This window comes from Pseudophryne corroboree, chromosome 1, assembly GCF_028390025.1.
Source record: "Pseudophryne corroboree isolate aPseCor3 chromosome 1, aPseCor3.hap2, whole genome shotgun sequence".
Lineage (NCBI taxonomy): Eukaryota > Metazoa > Chordata > Amphibia > Anura > Myobatrachidae > Pseudophryne > Pseudophryne corroboree.
In genome coordinates this window covers 1,078,564,025-1,078,581,731 of record NC_086444.1, presented here as the reverse complement: position 1 = coordinate 1,078,581,731, position 17,707 = coordinate 1,078,564,025, and the positions used below count along the sequence as shown (strand labels likewise).

At 49.3% G+C, this 17,707-nt stretch overlaps 1 protein-coding gene across 2 annotated transcripts in view; it reads left to right on the top strand.

Moving 5' to 3' along the window:
- Nucleotides 1-17,707, top strand: part of TMEM33 (transmembrane protein 33) — a 124,638-nt gene that overhangs the window by 93,352 nt on the left and 13,579 nt on the right. For both annotated transcript variants that reach the window (XM_063921010.1, XM_063921009.1), the window contains exon 6: nucleotides 4,130-4,263. In XM_063921010.1, the coding sequence (XP_063777080.1) occupies nucleotides 4,130-4,263 (134 nt within the window). The remainder of the gene's footprint in view (nucleotides 1-4,129; nucleotides 4,264-17,707) is intronic.

The window sequence follows — 17,707 nt, the reverse complement described above, 5'->3', positions numbered from 1 at the left end:
GTTGATCTCGGCAGATACCACTGGTAAGTCTACCTTCTTGACCTATGTTCCCTCACAACGGTTGGGGGCCATTTTTGTAGGATGCAGTCATTTTGACCGAATGAATACGGTTTTCCCTTTCTTTGCAGGTAGAGGAAGGTGAAAAGGTAAGAGGTCAGCAGCCTTTTCAAGTTCGCAGAAGCAGAAATCATCCTTTGTTTCTACCACATCCACCACATGTCGCTGGGTCTATCCTGCGGGAGCCCACACCGGTGGGACCACGTCTAATACTCTTCAGTCAGTCCTGGAATGGACATAGACCAGTGAGTTTAAGAATAGAGTCCCAAGGGGGACATACTGGAGTTTCCAGACGATTCCCCTCACTGGATTTTCAAATAGACCTGACCGATTCTCCTCTGGACAGGGAGGTAGTATGCGACGCCATACAGGAGCATGGTCAGGCTCAGGTCATTGTCTTGCTGTCCCGGTCACAAAAAAAAAAGGAAAAAGCTGTTATTCAAGCTTTTTCGTGCTTCTGAGGCCGGACGTCTCGGTCAGAACAACCCCAAAAATTTCTACTTAAGAAGTTGAACTACAAGATTGAGTCTCTCAGGGCAGGGATCTCCAATCTGTAAAAGGAGAAAGAGGGTCTAAGTACGGTTTCTTCCGCATTAGGCTTACCTGGGTTTGCTATTCAGGATTGTCATTGCCTATTCACCGGAGTGATGGCGGTATGATGATTTTCCTTCAATAGTAAGAGTCATTATTTTTCTGTACTGGGACGCTCTCCTGAGTACCGTGAGGTAAAGAAACAAGTGGTGCAAAATGTTGTTTTCTCCCTGACAGTTCTTCGACAAAGTTGTTGGCTCCTGACCTTGCCAGAATCACTGTTGATCCCAATGACGCGGTTGTCAGTTGGGAATAATTTTAGATACAGAACTGTTGAGAGTTTGTTTCTTCCAGTGGAAAGAGCTCTGAGGATCCAGAGTCGGATCGGATCTGCAACAGTGTCAATCCATCAATACGTTCCGTTGATGAAGAAGATGGTTGCGGCCTACGAGGCCATTCAGTGAGCAGGTTAAATGCCAGAGTGGTTTTAGTGGGACCAGATGGACATGTGGTCCGGGTCTCACCTGCACGTGCACCGGAAAATAATCCTATCTTCCAGGACCAGAATCTCTCTCCTGTGGTGGCTGCACAGTTCTCACCTCCTAGAGGGACGAAGGTTCGGGATCCAGGATTGGATCCTGGTGTCCATGGATGCAAGTCTCCGAGGCTGGGGAGCAGTCTTTCAGGGGGAAGAATTTCCACGGAAAATGGTCAAGCCAGGAAGCTTATCTGCAATAAACATTCTGGAATTGAGGGCTATTTACAACGGCCTTCTGCAAGCAGAACATCTTCTTTGCGATCTGCCCGTCTTAATTCAGCCGGACTACTTAACAGCAGTGGCGTACGTAAACCGCCAGGGCGGAACGAAGAGCAGAGCGGCACTGGCAGAAGCCACAAAAGTTTTCCGCTGGGTGGAAAGATATGCAAGCGCTCTGTCAGCGGTCTTCATTCCGGGTGTAGACAACTGGGAAGCAGACTTCCTCAGCAGACACGATCTCTATCCAGGAGAGTGGGGTCTTCATCAAGAGGTCTTTGCAGAAGTGACAAGTCGTTGGGGAATTCCTCAAATAGACATGCTGGCGTCTCGCCTCAACAAGAAACTTCAGAGATATTGTTCCAGTTCGAGGGACCCTCAAGTAATAGCGGTGGACGCCCTGGTGACACCGTGGGTGTTTCAGTCGGTCTGTGTGTTCCCTCCACTTCCACTCATTCCGAAGGTGATAAAGATCATAAGAAGAACAAAGGTTCAGGCGATCCTCATTGTTCTGGACTGGCCAAGGAGGGCTTGGTATCCAAATCTTCAAGAATTACTCATAGAAGATCCCTGGCCTTTTCCTCTACGAGAGGACCTGTTACAGCAAGGACCGTGCGTGTATCAAGACTTACCGCGGCTGCGTTTGACGGCATGGCGGTTGAACGCCAAATCCTAGCCCGAAAGGGTATTCCCAGTGAAGTCATTCCCACACTGCTTCAGGCTGGAAAAGAAGTAACGGCGAAGCTTTACCACCGTTTTTGGAGAAAATATGTGTCTTGGTGTGAATCCAAGAAGGCTCCTACGGAAGAATTTCACCTGGGGCGTTTGCTCCATTTTTTTGCAAGCAGGGTGGATGCGGGCCTAGGGTTAGGCTCCATTAAAGTACAAATTTCGGCCTTGTCTATTTTCTTTCAGAAAGAATTGGCCTTCCTTTCAGAAGTTCAGACCTTTGGGAAGGGCATGCTGCACATCCAACCTTCCTTTGTGCCCCCAGTGGCACCATGGGATCTTAATGTGGTGTTGCAGTTCCTGCATTCTCATTGGTTTGAACCTTTGCGTAAGGTTGAGTTGAAATTCCTTACTTGGAAAGTGGTCATGCTGTTGGCCTTGGCATCCGCAAGGCGGGTGTCTGAATTGGCGGCTTTGTCTCCATGCAGATAGAGCGGAGTTGAGAACTCATCAGCAATTTCTGCCAAAAGTGGTTTCATCGTTTCACGTAAACCAGCCTATTGTGGTGCCAGTGGCTACTGACGCCTTGGCGGAATCAAAGTCTCTCGATGTGGTCAGAGCTTTCAAAATCTATGTCGCCAGAACGGCTCAGATTAGGAAAACAGAGGCTCTGTTTGTCCGGTGGGCTCCCAACAAAATTGGGGCTCCTGCTTCCAAGCAGACTATTGCACGCTGGATCTGTAATACGATTCAGCAGGCTCATTCTATGGCAGGATTGCCATTACCGAAATCGGTGAAAGTGCATTCTACCAGAAAGGTGGGCTCATCCTGGGCGGCTGCCCGAGGGGTCTCGGCGTTACAGCTTTGCCGAGCTGCTACTTGGTCGGGATCAAACACCTTTGCGAAGTTTTACAAGTTTGATACCCTGGCTGATGAGGACCTCTTGTTTGGTCAATCGGTGCTGCAGAGTCATCCGCACTCTCCCGCCCGTTCTAGAGCTTTGGTATAAACCCCATGGTTCTTGAAGCATCCCCAGCATCCTCTAGGACGTATGAGAAAATAGGATTTTAATACCTACCGGTAAATCCTTTTCTCTTAGTCTGCAGAGGATGCTGGGCGCCCGTCCCAGTGCGTACTGTATCTGCAGTTATTGGGTATGTTTACACACATGGTGTGTTGCGTTTAAGTCAGCCTGTTGCTGACTATATTCATGCCATGGCATGCGTTATGCTGTTATTGGTTGTGTTTACACACACAGGTTGTGTTACGCTTTATGTCAGCGTATTGCTGCATATTCTTCATGCCGTCGGCTGGTTTTCTATTGAATGCCACGTTCTGCGGCATACTGGAGTTGTGAGCTGGTAAAATGCTCACCGTGGTTTATCAATAAATTCTTTCCTTGAAATGTCCGTCTCCCTGGGCACAGTTACTTAAACTGGAGTCTGGAGGAGGGTCATAGAGAGAGGAGCCAGTTCACACCCATTCAAAGTCTTAAAGTGTGCCCATGTCTCCTGCGGATCCAGTCTATACCCCATGGTTCTTGAAGCATCCCCAGCATCTTCTACGGACTAAGAGAAAAGGATTTACCGGTAGGTATTAAAATTCTATTTTTTGGGCCAAAATCCTTGTATCCCGCTGATCCTGATCCCGGGATTGGCCTCCCTAGCAGGTACAATAGCTTGTCTTATTGAGAAGTAATTGCAGAGATGCATTGTGAGACATGAGTAGTAACATTCTTGTATTGATGGCTGTGTTATATAGGGGGTAATTCTGAGTTGATCGCAGCAGGAATTTTGTTAGCAGTTGGGCAAAACCATGTGCACTGCAGGGGAGGCAGATATAACATGTGCAGAGAGAGTTAGATTTGGGTGGGGTGTGTTCAATTTGCAATCCAAATTACAGTGTAAAAATAAAGCAGCCAGTATTTACCCTGCACAGAAACAAAATAATCCACCCAAATCTAACTCTCTCTGCACATGTTATATCTGCCTCCTCTGCAGTGCACATGGTTTTGCCCAACTGCTAACAAAGTTCCTGCTGCGATCAACTCAGAATTACCCCCCCATCATTAGTAACGTTTTCAAGCTAAATCTTGTGATTATTTGTTTCTTGCTTCAGGCAAAGGGAGCAAACAGCATGCCATTTGTTCGGTCACTTCTGGACAAACTGAACGCAAATCAGCAAAATATTCTGAAGTTTGTCGCTTGCAATGAAATCTTTCTAATGCCGGCAACGGTCTTCATGCTGCTGAGGTAAGACTTTAGGTTTCTATTATGCTCTGTTGTCAATGACATTGCACAGTCAGGTTCATCTTGAATTATGTACCTGCAACTTTTTCTTTTGCATATTAAGATTGGTGTTTACCATCACTTTAAACCAGAGGTTGCCAAACTCTGTCTTCAAGGCAATCTAACGGTCCAGGCTTTAAGGATAACCATGCTTGGGCGCAGGCAACTTTAATTAATACTGTGCCCAGCCTTGGATAACTTTAAAACTTGAACTGTTAGGGGGGTATCCTATTAGCCACGATATTGCAGTTTCGCAATAAATTATTGCAAATGTGATAATGCGGTATCCTATTAGCGGAGAGAAGTTATTGCTGATAAGTCTCCGTAGGGTTTATCATGGATTTCTCTTCATCATCTCAGAGCTGCTGATATGGGATACGGTCAAGATCCGGACACCGGAATCCCGACCGGCACAATCCCGACATATTCTCCCTCCGTGGGTGTCCACGACACCCATAGTGGGAGAATAAATTAGTGTGCCGAGCGCAGCGAGCCTGCAAGGGGCTGCGTTCTGCTCGCCACCTCTGTCGGGATTGTGCTGGTCGGGATTCCGGTGTCGGTATTTCGACCTCCGGGATCCCGTCCAGCGGGATTTCGTACTGATCCCGCTGATACGTCATGCAAAATCACTATTTCTCTAACGTCCTAAGTGGATGCTGGGGACTCCGTAAGGACCATGGGGATTAGCGGCTCCGCTGGAGACTGGGCACAACTATAAAGAAAGCTTTTAGACTACTGGTGTGCACTGGCTCCTCCCACTAAGACCCTCCTCCAGACTCCAGTTAGATTCTTGTGCCCGGCTGAGCTGGATGCACACTAGGGGCTCTCCTGAGCACCTAGAAAGAAAGTATATTTAGGTTTTCTCTGACGTCCTAAGTGGATGCTGGGGACTCCGTCAGGACCATGGGGATTAGCGGCTCCGCAGGAGACAGGGCACAAAAGTAAAAGCTTTAGGATCAGGTGGTGTGCACTGGCTCCTCCCCCTATGACCCTCCTCCAAGCCTCAGTTAGATTTTTGTGCCCGGCCGAGAAGGGTGCAATCTAGGTGGCTCTCCTGAAGAGCTGCTTAGAGTAAAAGTTTTGTTAGGTTTTTATTTTCAGTGAGTCCTGCTGGCAACAGGCTCACTGCTACGAGGGACTTAGGGGAGAAGAAGTGAACTCACCTGCGTGCAGGATGGATTGGCTTCTTAGGCTACTGGACACCATTAGCTCCAGAGGGATCGAACACAGGCCCAGCCATGGAGTCCGGTCCCAGAGCCGCGCCGCCGACCCCCTTGCAGATGCCGAAGAGTGAAGAGGTCCAGAAACCGGCGGCAGAAGACTTTTCAGTCTTCATGAGGTAGCGCACAGCACTGCAGCTGTGCGCCATTGTTGTCAGCACACTTCACACCAGCGGTCACTGAGGGTGCAGGGCGCTGGGGGGGGCGCCCTGGGCAGCAATGAAATACCTATACTGGCTAAAAGATACATCACATATAGCCCCTGGGGCTATATGGATGTATTTAACCCCTGCCAGGTCTCAGAAAAACGGGAGAAGAAGCCCGCCGAAAGGGGGCGGAGCCTATTCTCCTCAGCACACAGCGCCATTTTCCCTCACAGAAATGCTGGTGGGAAGGCTCCCAGGCTCTCCCCTGCACTGCACTACAGAAACAGGGTTAAAACAGAGAGGGGGGGCACTTATTTGGCGATATGATTATATATATTAAGATGCTATAAGGGAAAAACACTTATATAAAGGTTGTCCCTGTATAATTATAGCGTTTTGGTGTGTGCTGGCAAACTCTCCCTCTGTCTCCCCAAAGGGCTAGTGGGGTCCTGTCCTCTATCAGAGCATTCCCTGTGTGTGTGCTGTGTGTCGGTACGTGTGTGTCGACATGTATGAGGACGATGTTGGTGAGGAGGCGGAGCAATTGCCTGTAATGGTGATGTCACTCTCTAGGGAGTCGACACCGAAATGGATGGCTTATTTAGGGAATTACGTGATAATGTCATCACGCTGCAAGGTCGGTTGACGACATGAGACGGCCGGCAAACCAATTAGTACCTGTCCAGGCGTCTCAAACACCGTCAGGGGCTTTAAAACGCCCATTTACCTCAGTCGGTCGACACAGACACTGACTCCAGTGTCGACGGTGAAGAAACAAACGTATTTTCCATTTGGGCCACGTTACATGTTAAGGGCAATGAAGGAGGTGTTACATATTTCTGATACTACAAGTACCACAAAAGAGGGTATTATGTGGGGTGTGAAAAAACTACCTGTAGTTTTTCCTGAATCAGATAAATTAAATGAAGTGTGTGATGATGCGTGGGTTTTCCCCGATAGAAAATTATTGGCGTTATACCCTTTCCCGCCAGAAGTTAGGGCGCGTTGGGAAACACCCCTTAGGGTGGATAAGGCGCTCACACGCTTATCAAAACAAGTGGCGTTACCGTCTCCAGATACGGCCGCCCTCAAGGAGCCAGCTGATAGGAGGCTGGAAAATATCCTAAAAAGTATATACACACATACTGGTGTTATACTGCGACCAGCGATCGCCTCAGCCTGGATGTGCAGCGCTGGGGTGGCTTGGTCGGATTCCCTGACTGAAAATATTGATACCCTTGACAGGGACAGTATTTTATTGACTATAGAGCATTTAAAAGATGCATTTCTATATATGCGAGATGCACAGAGGGATATTTGCACTCTGGCATCAAGAGTAAGTGCAATGTCCATATCTGCCAGAAGATGTTTATGGACACGACAGTGGTCAGGTGATGCAGATTCCAAACGGCACATGGAAGTATTGCCGTATAAAGGGGAGGAGTTATTTGAGGTCGGTCCATCGGACCTGGTGGCCACGGCAACAGCTGGAAAATCCACCTTTTTTACCCCAAGTCACATCTCAGCAGAAAAAGACACCGTCTTTTCAGCCTCAGTCCTTTCGTCCCCATAAGGGCAAGCAGGCAAAAAGGCCAGTCATATCTGCCCAGGGATAGAGGAAAGGGAAGAAGACTGCAGCAGGCAGCCCATTCCCAGGAACAGAAGCCCTCCACCGCTTTGGCCAAGTCCTCAGCGTGACGCTGGGGCCGTACAAGCGGACTCAGCTGCGGTGGGGGGTCGTCTCAAGAGTTTCAGCGCGCAGTGGGCTCACTCGCAAGTGGACCCCTGGATCCTACAAGTAGTATCCCAGGGGTACAGATTGGAGATTCGAGACGTCTCCCCCTCGCAGGTTCCTGAAGTCTGCTTTACCAACGTCTCCCTCCGACAGGGAGGCAGTATTGGAAACAATTCACAAGCTGTATTCCCAGCAGGTGATAATCAAAGTACCCCTCCTACAATAAGGAAAGGGGTATTATTCCACACTATATTGTGGTACTGAAGCCAGACGGCTCGGTGAGACCTATTCTAAATCTGAAATATTTGAACACTTACATACAAAGGTTCAAATCAAGATGGAGTCACTCAGAGCAGTGATAGCGAACCAGGAAGAAGGGGACTATATGGTGTCCCTGGACATCAAGGATGCTTACCTCCATGTCCCAATTTGCCCTTCTCACCAAGGGTACCTCAGGTTCGTGGTACAAAACTGTCACTATCAGTTTCAGACGCTGCCATTTGGATTGTCCACGGCACCCCGGGTCTTTACCAAGGTAATGGCCGAAATGATGATTCTTCTTCAAAGAAAAGGCGTCTTAATTATCCCTTACTTGGACGATCTCCTGATAAGGGCAAGGTCCAGAGAACAGTTGGAGGTCGGAGTAGCACTATCTCAAGTAGTTCTACGACAGCACGGGTGGATTCTAAATATTCCAAAATCGCAGCTGTCTCCGACGACACGTCTGCTGTTCCTAGGGATGATTCTGGACACACTCCAGAAAAAGGTGTTTCTCCCGGAGGAGAAAGCCAGGGAGTTATCCGAGCTAGTCAGGAACCTCCTAAAACCAGGAAAAGTGTCAGTGCATCATTGCACAAGGGTCCTGGGAAAAATGGTGGCTTCTTACGAAGCGATTCCATTCGGCAGATTTCACGCAAGAACTTTTCAGTGGGATCTGCTGGAAAAATGGTCCGGATCGCATCTTCAGATGCATCAGCGGATAACCCTGTCTCCAAGGACAAGGGTGTCTCTTCTGTGGTGGCTGCAGAGTGCTCATCTACTAAAGGGCCACAGATTCGGCATTCAGGACTGGGTCCTGGTGACCACGGATGCCAGCCTGAAAGGCTGGGGAGCAGTCACACAAGGAAAAAATTTCCAGGGAGTGTGATCAAGTCTGGAGACTTCTCTCCACATAAATACAATGCTCTAAGCTTAGCAAGACCTCTGCTTCAAGGTCAGCCGGTATTGATCCAGTGGGACAACATCACGGCAGTCGCCCACGTAAACAGACTGGGCGGCACAAGAAGCAGGAGCACTGTCAGCAGTGTTCATTCCGGGAGTGGGCAACTGGGAAGCAGACTTCCTCAGCACGACCTCCACCCGGGAGAGTGGGGACTTCATCGGGAAGTCTTCCACATGATTGTGAACCGTTGGGAAAGACCAAAGGTGGACATGATGGCGTCCCGCCTGAACAAAAAACTGGACAGGTATTGCGCCAGGTCAAGAGACCCTCAGGCTGTGGACGTTCTGGTAACACCGTGGGTGTACCAGTCGGTGTATGTGTTCCCTCCTCTGCTTCTCATACCTAAGGTACTGAGAATTATAAGACGTAGAGGAGTAAGAACTATACTCGTGGCTCCGGATTGGCCAAGAAGGACTTGGTACCCGGAACTTCAAGAGATGCTCACAGAGGACTCATGGCCTCTGCCGCTAAGAAGGGACTTTCTTCAGCAAGTACCATGTCTGTTCCAAGACTTACCGCGGCTGCGTTTGACGGCATGGCGGTTGAACGCCGGATCCTAAGGGAAAAAGGCATTCCGGAAGAGTTCATTCCTACCCTGGTCAAAGCCAGGAAGGAGGTGACCGCACAACATTATCACCACATGTGGTGAAAATATGTTGCGTGGTGTGAGGCCAGGAAGGCCCCACGAAGAAATTTCAACTCTGTCGATTCCTGCATTTCCTGCAAACAGGAGTGTCTATGGGCCTCAAATTGGGGTCCATTAAGGTTCAAATTTCGGCCCTGTCGATTTTCTTCCAGAAAGAATTGGCTTCAGTTCCTGAAGTCCAGAAGTTTGTCAAGGGAGTACTGCATATACAACCCCCTTTTGTGCCTCCAGTGGCACTGTGGGATCTCAACGTAGTTCTGGGATTCCTCAAATCACATTGGTTTAAACCGCTCAAATCTGTGGATTTGAAATATTTCACATGGAAAGTGACCATGATGTTGGCCCTGGCCTCGGCCAGGCGAGTGTCAGAATTGGCGGCTTTGTCTCACAAAAGCCCATATCTGATTGTCCATTCGGACAGGGCAGAGCTGCGGACTCGTCCCCAGTTTCTCCCTAAGGTGGTGTCAGCGTTTCACCTGAACCAGCTTATTGTGGTACCTGCGGCTACTAGGGACTTGGAGGACTCCAAGTTGCTAGATGTTGTCAGGGCCCTGAAAATATAGGTTTCCAGGACGGCTGGAGTCAGGAAAACTGACTTGCTGTTATCCTGTATGCACCCAACAAACTGGGTGCTCTTGCTTCTAAGCAGACGATTGCTAGATGGATGTGTAGTACAATTCAGCTTGCACATTCTGTGGCAGGTCTGCCACAGCCAAAATCTGTAAATGCCCATTCCACAAGGAAGGTGGGCTCATCTTGGGCGGCTGCCCGAGGGGTCTCGGCTTTACAACTTTGCCGAGCTGCTACTTGGTCAGGGGCACACCCTGGCTGAGGAGGACCTGGAGTTCTCTCACTCGGTGCTGCAGAGTCATCCGCACTCTCCCGCCCGTTTGGGAGCTTTGGTATAATCCCCATGGTCCTGACGGAGTCCCCAGCATCCACTTAGGACGTCAGAGAAAATAAGAATTTACTTACCGATAATTCTTTCTCTATCGTCCTAGTGGATGCTGGGGTTCCTGAAAGGACCATGGGGAATAGCGGCTCCGCAGGAGACAGGGCACAAAAAGTAAAGCTTTAGGATCAGGTGGTGTGCACTGGCTCCTCCCCCTATGACCCTCCTCCAAGCCTCAGTTAGATTTTTGTGCCCGGCCGAGAAGGGTGCAATCTAGGTGGCTCTCCTAAAGAGCTGCTTAGAAAAGTTTAGCTTAGGTTTTTTATTTTACAGTGAGTCCTGCTGGCAACAGGATCACTGCAACGAGGGACTTAGGGGAGAAGAAGTGAACTCACCTGCGTGCAGGATGGATTGGCTTCTTTGGCTACTGGACATTAGCTCCAGAGGGACGATCACAGGTACAGCCTGGATGGTCACCGGAGCCTCGCCGCCGGCCCCCTTGCAGATGCTGAAACGAGAAGAGGTCCAGAATCGGCGGCAGAAGACTCCTCAGTCTTCTTAAGGTAGCGCACAGCACTGCAGTTGTGCGCCATTTCCTCTCAGCACACTTCACACGGCAGTCACTGAGGGTGCAGGGCGCTGGGAGGGGGGCGCCCTGGGAGGCAAATGAAAACCTTTTTTGGCTAAAAATACCTCACATATAGCCTCCGGGGGCTATATGGAGATATTTAACCCCTGCCAGAATCCATTAAAGAGCGGGAGACGAGCCCGCCGAAAAAGGGGCGGGGCCTATCTCCTCAGCACACAGCGCCATTTTCCCTCACAGAAAGGCTGGAGGGAAGGCTCCCAGGCTCTCCCCTGCACTGCACTACAGAAACAGGGTTAAAACAGAGAGGGGGGGCACTAATTTGGCGTTAGAAATATATAAAAGATGCTATAAGGGAAAACACTTATATAAGGTTGTCCCTATATAATTATAGCGTTTTTGGTGTGTGCTGGCAAACTCTCCCTCTGTCTCTCCAAAGGGCTAGTGGGTCCTGTCCTCTATCAGAGCATTCCCTGTGTGTGTGCTGTGTGTCGGTACGTGTGTGTCGACATGTATGAGGACGATGTTGGTGAGGAGGCGGAGCAATTGCCTGTAATGGTGATGTCACTCTCTAGGGAGTCGACACCAGAATGGATGGCTTATTTAGGGAATTACGTGATAAATGTCAACACGCTGCAAGGTCGGTTGACGACATGAGACGGCCGACAAACAATTAGTACCGGTCCAGACGTCTCAGAAACACCGTCAGGGGTTTTAAAACGCCCGTTTACTTTAGTCGGTCGACACAGACACGGACACTGAATCCAGTGTCGACGGTGAATAAACAAACGTATTCCTTATTAGGGCCACACGTTAAGGGCAATGAAGGAGGTGTTACATATTTCTGATACTACAAGTACCACAAAAGAGGGTATTATGTGGGATGTGAAAAAACTACCGTAGTTTTTCCTGAATCAGATAAATTAAATGAAGTGTGTGATGATGCGTGGGTTCCCCCCGATAGAAAATTATGGGCGGTATACCCTTTCCCGCCAGAAGATAGGGCGCGTTGGGAAACACCCCTTAGGGTGGATAAGGCGCTCACACGCTTATCAAAACAAGTGGCGGTACCGTCTATAGATAGGGCCGTCCTCAAGGAACCAGCTGACAGGAGGCTGGAAAATATCATAAAAAGTATATACACACATACTGGTGTTATACTGCGACCAGCGATCGCCTCAGCCTGGATGTGCAGAGCTGGGGTTGCTTGGTCGGATTCCCTGACTAAAAATATTGATACCCTTTGCAGGGACAGTATTTTATTGACTATAGAGCATTTAAAGGATGCATTTTCTATATATGCGAGATGCACAGAGGGATATTTGCACTCTGGCATCAAGAGTAAGTGCGATGTCCATATCTGCCAGAAGATGTTTATGGACACGACAGTGGTCAGGTGATGCAGATTCCAAACGGCACAAAGGTGTATTGCCGTATAAAGGAAGAGGAGTTATTTGGGGTCGGTCCATCGGACCTGGTGGCCACGGCAACTGCTGGAAAATCCACCGTTTTTACCCTAAGTCACATCTCTGCAGAAAAAGACACCGTCTTTTCAGCCTCAGTCCTTTCGTCCCTATAAGAGTCATATCTGCCCAGGGATAGAGGAAAGGGAAGAAGACTGCAGCAGGCAGCCCATTCCCAGGAACAGAAGCGTTCCACCGCTTCTGCCAAGCTCTCAGCATGACGCTGGGACCGTACAGGACCCCTGGATCCTACATGTAGTATCCCAGGGGTACAGATTGGAATGTCGAGACGTTTCCCCTTCGCAGGCTCCTGAAGTCTGGTTTACCAAGGTCTCCCTCCGACAAGGAGGCAGTATGGGAAACAATTCACAAGCTGTATTCCCAGCAGGTGATAATCAAATTACCCCTCCTACAACAAGAAAAGGGGTATTATTCCACATTATATTGTGGTACTGAAGCCAGAAGGCTAGGTGAGACCTATTCTAAATCTAAAAAAATTTGAACACTTACAAAGGTTCAAATCAAGATGGAGTCACTCAGAGCAGTGATAACGAACCAGGAAGAAGGGGACTATATAGTGTCCCGAGACATCAGGGATGCTTACCTCCATGTCCAAAATTTGCCCTTCTCACTAAGGGTACCTCAGGTTCGTGGTACAGAACTGTCACTATCAGTTTCAGACGCTGCCGTTTGGATTGTCCACGGCACCCCGGGTCTTTACCAAGGTAATGGCCGAAATGATGATTCTTCTTCGAAGAAAAGGCGTCTTAATTATCCCTTACTTGGACGATCTCCTGATAAGGGCAAAGTCCAGGGAACAGTTGGAGGTCGGAGTAGCACTATCTCGGATACTGCTACAACAGCACGGGTGGATTCTAAATATTCCAAAATCGCAGCTGATCCCGACGACAAGTCTGCTGTGCCTAGGGATGATTCTGGACACAGTCCAGAAAAAGGTGTTTCTCCCGGAAGAGAAAGCCAGGGAGTTATCCGAGCTAGTCAGGAACCTCCTAAAATCAGTGCATCATTGCACAAGGGTCCTGGTAAAGATGGTGACTTCCTACGAAGCAATTCCATTCGGCAGATTTCACGCAAGAATTTTTCAGTGGGATCTGCTGGACAAATGGTCCGGATCGCATCTTCAGATGCATCAGCGGATAACCCTATATCCAAGGACAAGGGTGTCTCTCCTGTGGTGGTTACAGAGTGCTCATCTTCTAGAGGGCCGCAGATTCGGCATTCAGGATTGGATGCTGGTGACCACGGAGGCCAGCCCGAGAGGCTGGGGAGCAGTCACACAAGGAAAAAATTTCCAGGGAGTGTGATCAAGTCTGGAGACTTTTCTCCACATAAATATACTGGAGCTAAGGGTAAATTTATAATACTCTAAGCTTAGCAAGACCTCTGCTTCAAGGTCAGCCGGTATTGATCCAGTGGGAAAAACATCACGGCAGTCGCCCACGTAAATAGACAGGGCGGCACAAGAAGCAGGAGGGCAATGGCAAAAACTGCAAGGACTTTTCGCTGGGCGGAAAATCATGTGATAGCACTGTCAGCAGTGTTTCATTCCGGGAATGGAAACTGGGAAGCAGACTTCCTCAGCAGGCACGACCTCCACCCGGCAGAGTGGAAACTTCATCGGGAAGTTTTCCACATGATTGTAAACCGTTGGGAAATACCAAAGGTGGACATGATGGCGTCCCGTCTGAACAAAAAACGGGACAGGTATTGCGCCAGGTTAAGAGACCCTCAGGCAATAGCTGTGGACGTTCTGGTAACACCATGGATGTACCAGTCGGTGTATGTGTTCCATCCTCTGCTTCTCATACCTAAGGTACTGAGACTTATAAGACGTAGAGGAGTAAGAACTATACTCATGGCTCCGGATTGGCCAAGAAGGACTTGGTATCCGGAACTTCAAGAGATGCTCACAGAGGACTTATGGCCTCTGCCGCTAAGAAGGGACTTGTTTCAGCAAGTACCATGTCTGTTCCAAGACTTACCGCAGCTGCGTTTGACGGCATGGCGGTGGAACGCCGGATCCTAAGGGAAAAAGGCATTCCGGAAGAGGTCATTCCTACCCTGGTCAAAGCCAGGAAGGAGGTGACCGCACAACATTATCACCACATGTGGCAAAAATATGTTGCGTGGTGTGAGGCCAGAAAGGCCCCACGAAGAAATTTCAACTCTGTCGATTCCTGCATTTCCTGCAAACAGGAGTGTCTATGGGCCTCAAATTGGGGTCCATTAAGGTTCAAATTTCGGCCCTGTCGATTTTCTTCCAGAAAGAAGTGGCTTCAGTTCCTGAAGTCCAGAAGTTTGTCAAGGGAGTATTGCATATACAACCCCCTTTTGTGCCTCCAGTGGCACTGTGGGATCTCAACGTAGTTCTGGGATTCCTCAAATCACATTGGTTTAAAACCAGTCAAATCTGTGGATTTGAAGCATCTCACATGAAAAGTGACCATGCTCTTGGCCCTGGCCTGGACCAGGCGAGTGTCAAATTGGTGGTTTTTTTCTCAAAAAAGCCCATATCTGGTTGTCCATTTGGACAGGGCAGAGCTGCGGACTCGTCCCCAGTTCTCTCCCTAAGGTGGTGTCAGTGTTTCACCTGAACCAGCTTATTTTGGTGCCTTGCGCCTACTAGGGACTTGGAGGACTCCAGGTTGCTAGATGTTGTCAGGGCCCTGTAAATATAGGTTCCAGGACGGCTGGAGTGAGGAAAACTGACTTGCTGTTATCCTGTATGCACCCAACAAACTGGGTGCTCTTGCTTCTAAGCAGACTATTGCTAGTTGGATGTGTAATACAATTCAGCTTGCACATTCTGTGGCAGGCCTGCCACAGCCAAAATATGTAAATGCCCATTCCACAAGGAAGGTGGGCTTATCTTGGGCGGCTGCCCGAGGGGTCTCGGCTTTACAACTTTGCCGAGCGGCTATTTAGTCAGGGGCAAACACGTTGGTAAAATCCTACAAATTTGATACCCTGGCTAAGGAGGACCTGGAGTTCTCTCATTCGGTGCTGCAGAGTCATCCGCACTCTCCCGCCCGTTTGGGAGCTTTGGTATTATCCCCATGGTCCTTTCAGGAACCCCAGCATCCACTAGGACGATAGAGAAAATAAGAATTTACTTACCGATAATTCTATTTCTCGGAGTCCGTAGTGGATGCTGGGCGCCCATCCCAAGTGCGGATTATCTGCAATACTTGTACATAGTTACAAAAATCGGGTTATTATTGTTGTGAGCCATCTTTTCAGAGGCTCCGCTGTTATCATACTGTTAACTGGGTTCAGATCACAGGTTGTACAGTGTGATTGGTGTGGCTGGTATGAGTCTTACCCGGGATTCAAAATCCTTCCTTATTGTGTACGCTCGTCCGGGCACAGTATCCTAACTGAGGCTTGGAGGAGGGTCATAGGGGGAGGAGCCAGTGCACACCACCTGATCCTAAAGCTTTACTTTTTGTGCCCTGTCTCCTGCGGAGCCGCTATTCCCCATGGTCCTTTCAGGAACCCCAGCATCCACTACGGACTCCGAGAAATAGAATTATCGGTAAGTAAATTCTTATTATTTCTCGTAGTCCGTAGTGGATGCTGGGCGCCCATCCCAAGTGCGGATTGTCTGCAATACTTGTACATAATTATTGTTACAAAAATCGGGTTATTGTTGTTGTGAGCCATCTTTTCAGAGGCTCCGCTGTTATCATACTGTTAACTGGGTTCAGATCACAGGTTGTACAGTGTGATTGGTGTGGCTGGTATGAGTCTTACCCGGGATTCAAAATCCTTCCTTATTGTGTACGCTCGTCCGGGCACAGTATCCTAACTGAGGCTTGGAGGAGGGTCATAGGGGGAGGAGCCAGTGCACACCACCTGATCCTAAAGCTTTTACTTTTGTGCCCTGTCTCCTGCGGAGCCGCTAATCCCCATGGTCCTGACTGAGTCCCCAGCATCCACTACGGACTACGAGAAATAGAATTATCGGTAAGTAAATTCTTATTTTTTATTTTACAGTGAGATCTGCTGGCAACAGACTCACTGCAGCGAGGGACTAAGGGGAGAAGAAGCGAACCTACCTAACAGGTGGTAGTTTGGGCTTCTTAGGCTACTGGACACCATTAGCTCCAGAGGGATCGACCGCAGGACCCGACCTTGGTGTTCGTTCCCGGAGCCGCGCCGCCGTCCCCCTTACAGAGCCAGAAGCAACGAAGAGGTCCGGAAAATCGGCGGCAGAAGACTTCGGTCTTCACCAAGGTAGCGCACAGCACTGCAGCTGTGCGCCATTGCTCCTCATGTACACCTCGCACTCCGGTCACTGATGGGTGCAGGGCGCTGGGGGGGGGGGGGGGGCGCCCTAAGGGCAATATATGACACCTTGGCTGGCAAATATACATCATATATAGTCCTAGAGGCTATATAGATGTAAAATTACCCCTGCCAGTATTCCAGAAAAAGCGGGAGAAAGTCAGCCGAAAAGGGGGCGGGGCTTCTCCCTCAGCACACTGGCGCCATTTTTCCCTCACAGTTCCGCTGGAAGGAAGCTCCCTGGCTCTCCCCTGCAGTCTGAACACTACAGAAGGGTAAAAAAGAGAGGGGGGGGGGCACTAAATTTAGGCGCAGTATAGATAATATATATATATGATATATAAAAAAGCAGCTATAAGGGAAAACACTCATTGATAGTGGGATCCCTGTGTTATATAGCGCTCTGGTGTGTGCTGGCATACTCTCTGTCTCCCCAAAGGGCTTTGTGGGGTCCTGTCCTCTGTCAGAGCATTCCCTGTGTTTGCGGTGTGTCGGTACGGCTGTGTCGACATGTTTGATGAGGAGGCTTATGTGGAGGCGGAGCGAATGCTTGTAAACGTGATGTCACCCCCTGCGGGGTCGACACCTGAGTGGATGGTGCTGTGGAAGGACTTACGCGACAGTGTCGACTCCTTGCATAAAAGGTTTGACGACATACCTATTGTTGGACAGCCGGCTTCTCAGCCTGTGCCTGCCCAGGCGTCTCAAAAGCCATCAGGGGCTCTAAAACGCCCGCTACCTCAGATGGCTGACACAGATGTCGACACGGATACTGACTCCAGTGTCGACGACGATGAGACTAATGGAACTTCCAGTAGGGCCACACTTTACATGATTGAGGCAATGAAAAATGTGTTGCACATTTCTGATGTTTCCCAGCGTGACCCGGTAGGTCACGCTGGGAAACATCCCCTAGGGTGGATAAAGCGCTCACACGCTTGTCAAAGAAGGTGGCACTACCGTCTCCGGATACGGCCGCCCTGAAGGAATCTGCTGATAGAAAGCAGGAGGCTATCCTGAAATCTATATATACACACACAGGTGTTATACTGAGACCGGCTATTGCTTCAGCCTGGATGTGCAGTGCTGCTGCTGCGTGGTCAGATTCCCTGTCAGAAAATATAGATACCCTAGACAGGGACACTATATTGCTAAACGTAGAGCATATAAAAGACGCACTTTTATACATG